Source organism: Buceros rhinoceros, unplaced genomic scaffold (genome assembly GCF_000710305.1).
Source record: "Buceros rhinoceros silvestris isolate BGI_N320 unplaced genomic scaffold, ASM71030v1 scaffold19853, whole genome shotgun sequence".
Lineage (NCBI taxonomy): Eukaryota > Metazoa > Chordata > Aves > Bucerotiformes > Bucerotidae > Buceros > Buceros rhinoceros.
In genome coordinates, this window is record NW_010403439.1 from 35117 (window position 1) to 41723 (window position 6607).

The window sequence follows — 6607 nt, forward strand, 5'->3', positions numbered from 1 at the left end:
ATTTGAGGGTTTCCAACATTTGAACTAAGTGCTTATAATTATTTTAGTAATTTTTTGTTTTCAAAACCTTGCTCTTTTGGTTTTGAGATCTGATCATTGAAGGCAATTTTGTGGCACAGCATTCCACATTCTTCTTTTTCCCCCACCCTGAGATGTCATGATCAGACAAAAGACGGCAGCTTTGTCGTGGAAGCGATAGGCAGCAAGCTGAAGATGCTTGAGTCTCAGTTTTCTTCTGTCAGTGTGTGCCAGTCTATGGATGAGTCCTCGGCACTGGTGCCTGTTGCGCGCGTGCAGCCGGGTACCTTCCTGTGTCCTGATGGTGGCATGCCTGAAGTGAGCGCTGTAGGGTTACTCTGCCAGCCTTTCATTGCCTTTTTTTAATGTTGTCGTTGTTGTTTTATCAAGTTACAGGTATTACCACCTTCCCTGTGTGCCCTACAGTGCCTCTTCTGTTTGTTTTGTTTGTTTGTTTTGGATTTTCTTTCCTCCTGACTTGTTTCTGGGAAAGTCATTTGTTCCTTGGCTTGCAGCTCGTGTGTGTGTGTGTATTGAGGAGCTTTGTGCGGGGTTTGGTTGGCTAACTTTCCTTCAATATCTCATTAAGGTTTTGCAGTGCTTTCCTTAAATATTCGCTAATCATTTGAATAAAACGGAGAATATGCAACTCTCAAAAAAAAAAAAAAAGGCAAATTGTTAAATCTTTTGGCTTAAACTGTTATCAGTAGTAGAAGTTTGTTCTTTCTCTGGAGACCTTAGTTTTATTCACTATAGATCTACACTGTGTTCTCCTCAGTCTGATTTCATCAGAACAACTTTTTTAAAAATTTGCATTCTACGTCATGAACAGGCATTACTCATTTCTATTGTGTTCCCAAGACTTAGCATATTGTTTTAGTTTTCATGTTAATAGTTTATCATAAATGTAGCTGCGTAAGAGGTGCCTGAAGAACAGTAAATTGAACAGCGACATCGCACTACAATGAAAATGAATTCAGGACCGTAAATGTGATTATCGAAATGATGTAACTTAGAATGTTGCATTTAACGTTTGTTGTAGAGTTGCATGTCAAAGGACTTCTCGTTTCGATTAGTTTTACAATTTTGTACCTTAATGGGATTTCGCGGGCTTCTGCAAGTCAAAGCGTATTTCTTCAAGTCTTCCTTTCCCTGACTGAAAGTGGATATTTGATGGAGTAGCTGGGCTTTTTCCTGTTGCTGAATTCTGTAAACATCTGACAGTACTTGAAGTCTTGGTATACTGGTCTCAGGACAGCATGTATCTTGATGTTTTGTGACATCCACAACCAGACAAAACGAACATTTAAAGTCCAGTCTTAAAAAAAACCAGTGCATTGAAAGGACAGCTGATTAATTTCTAATGAACTCATATTAAATGGGGAAAATCTTCTCCCCACCTCTGGCAGCTTAACCAGATGACTTTCTGCATTTTACTTTTTGATCAGCTTAGTTTCCTGATGGTGGAAGAGTTCTTACCTTGTGCATGAATGATGCATCATCATTATGCATCATGAATGATGAATGCTCAGTATTGCAGGAGTCCTTGTAAAAGTGGCTTGATCCAGGCAAGTAAACTGGGTAAAATCAGCAACTCATCAGTTGAGAAATGCTGGTATATACTAGGTAGGTACACGGGACCATCGGACCAAGTATTTGCAACGTTCGTTCTATGGTAGGAACAGTCTTTCCACTTGATCTATTTTGATAGTTCTAATTCCTAGACACTTTTTAAAGAAAACATACTTAATTTCTGGAAATTCTGGAGCTACCTCCTAGCTGGAGATGCCATGCTTGATACTAAACCGCTAGAATTTCACCCATATATGTGTGGGTTTTTTGGATGCAGGTCTCCATCACTTGCATTGTTTTCAGAATGACCTCTACTGATAAAGTTTGAAATCCATTCGCAATGTATGTGATGTCAAAATTCAGCAGCTGACTTGACATATCTGAAACTAGGAAATGAAGGCTGAGACGTGCAGATAATGCTTTATAAATACTTGAAACATGAAAAGGGAGCACGGAATAAAAGTTTTGTAGCATTATACTTATATATAACTAAGTATAAAAGTTATGTATAACTTTTTAATGCCATTCCACTTGTACATATCCTAAAAGCTGCTCTTCCTTATGAGTAACTGAAACGAGCCATTTTAACCCAACTGACCTTTATATGGGTGTTGCATTCTAAAAGGTAAATCAAATTTATTTTGTTTACTCTTAGACTGAGACCTTGTATGCCAGACTTGATCCAATGTCTGTGTGTTTCATAGTGCAACTATAAAAGCTCCTGAAGAAGGGTGGGGAGAGAGGATGGTGTTTCAGAGACACAGACATGTTCCGTCGTGTTCTTTTCGTGTATCTCAATTATAAATGATTCAGATGTTTACAGAAAACAGTCCCTAGTGAGTTGGTCTGTGGCTAATTATGGCTATACTTGCCTCCAACCAACACTGATTATCGTTTTATACTATAAGGTGTGGATCCTGAGTTGTATGAATTGACAACCTCAAAACTGGAAACTTCCAATGCAAGCAACAGGGTGACGGATGCATTCGCAAGGCTTATGTCCACGGTGGAGAAGGCAAGCACGTCCACAAGGTAAGCACCTTTGTTGCACTTTTTTCTTCTTTTTCTAAGTGTGATGGGTAAATGTGTGCTGTTTTAGGTCAGAAGTTCTTGAATCAAAATAATTAAATATTAAATCCATAATACTGTAGCTCATATTTTAAATACTAATATTTTAAATTTAAATATCAAAAATAAGATGGGAAACGGTTGATGAGCTGAAAGAAAAAGATCTCCAGGATCTAAGTTGAAAAGATAAAGCCAAAGACAGAACTGGAGGAAGCGACTTTCTGAAGAACTGGGCTGATTCCTAAGAATGGAAGGGTAAACTGACCTCAGACAGAAGACTCCTTGGTCCCTTGCGTGATTTATAGATATGGAGCGTTCCCTGAGTAAAATGATAAAATTAATTAATAGTTATGTCCTGTGCCATAGATTTCTGGCACCTGTCAAAACATGACTGACCAAACATCAGGTTCACTTCGATGTTACACGTTAAGGAGCAAGTGTGGAGTTGGTTTGGGATGTTCATTCTGCTTCGTGGATCTCCTATGAAGTTGTTCTGTACTGCTTTTTATAGGTAGAACTTTATATAAAAGGCTTCAGGTGTCAAGTGTCTTCCTTGAAGTCTGGCCTGTTGAATGGGTCCAGAATTGTCTCTCCATTTATACGCTTGTTGTTCTTTGGGGTTACTTTTTGAATGTGTATCTTAGCAGTAGCACCCTGGACTGTCTTAACATGTAATTAATGTCTGTGCCCATTAAAAGAATTGCTGAGTGATTCTCACCAAGGAAAACATTTCTGTTGTTGAGGACTTGCATGCCTCAACGTGCAGTAACTATTAGCTGCATTGCAACCAGTAGATAGTAACACATCCTCACTCGTAAGGGAGCTTTAGGTTGGTTCAGCACGCTAAAACTAGATGGGTTTCCATGCAGCATTGCACTTAGAGAGGAGGCACGGTTGAGGAGCTGCAGCAAGTGTCGTCGTTTGCGATGGTGGCAGATAGCTGGCTTTATTAACATTGCTGAAACAAAAGCTCTCTTAAAACGCCTCCTTTCATTGAGAAAACTATCTTGATGGTTTTTCTGCCATGAAAATCTTCGAAGTGGACACTGAACAAGAAAAGATCAACGAGCCATGACATTTCAAGGGAGAACCAGTAGAGGGAACTCCATGCTTCAGCGCTGATTTTTGTGTCTAGGCTTTCGGATTGCCTCTTTTCCTATCCGTGGGGTGCCCATACTCTTTCTGAAGATACACTAATGAGAAAGATTGCCTTTCACTAATGAGAAAACATCATTACAGTTGAAATATCTTTGTAGTATATTCCTAGTCTAGTTTAAAAGTAACCATCAATTTGCAGCAGGACGTACAAACTCCTAATGTATCTTTATTAATTTTTTCTCCACTGTAGATTTGTGCCTGTTTTCTCACTTTAAGATGTCTTAGCTTGCTTTTTCTTTACAAAGGAACAGGCAAGTCTGCTTTGCTTACATGAATGTTGACCTTCATTTTTCTGTATTGTTGATTTTTGGTATGTGGAGTTTGGTGGTTTTTGGTTTTTTTCCCCAGCACTTCCATGATGTGTTTGAAAGCTCTTATTTGCACTGTTAAAGCTCTTTCTCCAGATGTCAAAGTTCTTCCCTCATACTGGAGTTCATTGCTTACCAATGGGAAGAGGTTCTAGATCTGTGCTGTAGCAGTGTATCAGGCTGCAGAGAGAGGCTGGGAACCTCAGACTTGATGCTTAAATTCAGACACATGCAAGGATCAGTTGTTTTAAAGCAGTTGTTCAATACATTTTGTATGTTTTTGACAACTCTGAACTGTAAAAATTTCTTTTTCTTTTTTTGATTTTGGACTGCTTCTCTTTAGAGAGCACATGTTTCTGTTTTCAAGCTAGAAACCTTCAGATAAATCAGAAGGTCTTGTCTCAGCAGTATGCCAAATGCTGCAGTTTGTTAGTTTTTTGTAATAGTAAAAAAAAATTACAATTTTCTTTGTTAATGAACTGGAAACTTTAAAATAGGAGTGGCTGGGTTCATGCACCAACCCAGAAATGTGGACTATTAGCCACTCATGAGTGGGGAAGATGTGGCCAGGGCTTAACATCACTTTGAAGGCAACTTTAGCTGTGCTAAGGCTATCCCACATCTGTAAACTGTCTGAACTTGGGGTCTCTAGGGAAAGTTTAGAGTGAAAATACCATTGTTCAGCTTAAGAAACCATGTGTAGAGTCACCTTAGGGGCTACTTGAGACATCTTTTGCTTGCAAACACATCTCTTGAAGCTGGAGAGTCAGTTTCTTAGAAGGAAAGTGTTGGAAGAGGAGGGCAAACTTCCACCCCAGCTTGAGCCTGAAACCTTGACCGCAGCAGTGAGTGGTGAAGGTCAGGAATCCAGTACAAGCATTCCACAGAGGCTCTGCAGCCTTGCTGGTTCCCTAGAACTAGCAGAGACCAAAGGTTTATCTGCTGTCATTTTGAAGGGAAGCAGAGCACCAACACCTTTCCAAGAAATGGCCGAAATCCTCATTGAAACTGGAAATACTCCTTTGGGGTGGTGTTGGATGGAGCAGGCTAGCCCTTAATTACAGGGTGATTTTTAAAGTGCATTTCTCTAATCAACTGATTGCCGCTGTTAGAGCGTGGCCTTGCTGGTGCTACCCACAAAACCCTTTGCAAGCATGAGAGATGACTAGTCCTGAAGGACTTGAATGCTGCAGAAAGAGGTTGGAATGCAAAACAGAACAGTGAGGTGGGAGTTGATGCATCAACAAAGCATTCCCTACTTGCTAAATTTTCTTCCAACAACTTTCTTGCTTGTCAGTCTGGCTAATTTCTTGCATCTTGGTGTCAACAGGCCTTTGAAAAGGGAACTTTGTGCCAACAGGTAGAGGGACTGGCACAATTGCTTGGGTAAGGGCATCCCTTCTGTCCTCTGTCTTGGGAGGAAACGTCACCTAGGGTAAGAGAAGAGACGGATGAGGGCAAAGTGTTCTGTAGAGGGTAGTTTTAACCTGAGTGAGGCAGAGACCTTGTTTGGAGGCAGGACTGGCACTTTCATGGACCATAATCAAAAGTTCTGGTTCCAAAGCAAACAGTAGTACATCTGCTGCTTGCAGTCCACTCACCTGGGTATCCATATCCTAAGCCACAGTATCTAGAAATGTGCATGAGCAGGAGAGGCTCTACAACAACCCTTCTCAGACCAGGGTTTGTCAAAAGAAGCTCTTGACAATAGGAACATCATCAGCAGAAGTGGTGACTGAAATTAATGCACCTGACGTGGTTATTTCTCTTGCCCCTATCAAAAGACGCTGCAGTTACTAGGCAGTACGGTAAGTCTTAAGGGTTAAAACCAGCCTGCAGTGGTGATGCTACTTTGTCTTTCAAGTTTAGAGAGTTAGTGAGTAATTCTTTAGCCTTGCCCTGGTGATATTTGCTACCGAAGGTGTTGACTCTTACCCAGAAAAGGGTGCTTGCAGTTTTATTGTTTTGCAGAGGAACCTGCCCCTCTCTGTGGGGCAGTGGAGACTTTAGACAGTCTCGTCCCTCTCTGCACTGAGATGATTTTTAAGTAGTTTTCGAGCCTCATTACCAAGTGTTTATATGTATAGCTGTATCCTGGTATTAGATCACTTAACTAAACATAGTTAAGTAGCGTTTGCTGTGTTATTGTGCTAGTTTGTCCTCCGTTATAGATACTTCTCACAGAGAACATTAAGTAGATAAATTATTGCAAAGGGCCTCCAGCCAGGACGGGAGCAGTCAGTACTGGGGCACATCTGACTGTGCCCACTGGTGTACAAATTCTGCAGTGATGTTGCAGAGACCAGCTAGTACAGCAAGAGCATCGTCCTGTGATAAAAGTCCTGTGTATGACCACCAAATAAAGTGCAGTGCTGCCTCTGGGACCCAGCAGTGCTGTGTCTTAGCATGCCGCAGTTGAGCAGAAGAGGAAGAGGCATATAAATAGCAAGGAGTGTGTAAGCTTCATCTCGGTGCCTGCTGAA

General features: G+C 40.9%; 1 protein-coding gene across 1 annotated transcript in view; it reads left to right on the forward strand.

Annotated features, from left to right (window-relative positions):
- Window positions 1–6607, forward strand: part of AFTPH (aftiphilin) — a 33725-nt gene that overhangs the window by 24357 nt on the left and 2761 nt on the right. Inside the window, exon 9 of the mRNA XM_010133024.1 lies at window positions 2499–2622. Within this exon, the coding sequence (XP_010131326.1) occupies window positions 2499–2622 (124 nt within the window). The remainder of the gene's footprint in view (window positions 1–2498; window positions 2623–6607) is intronic.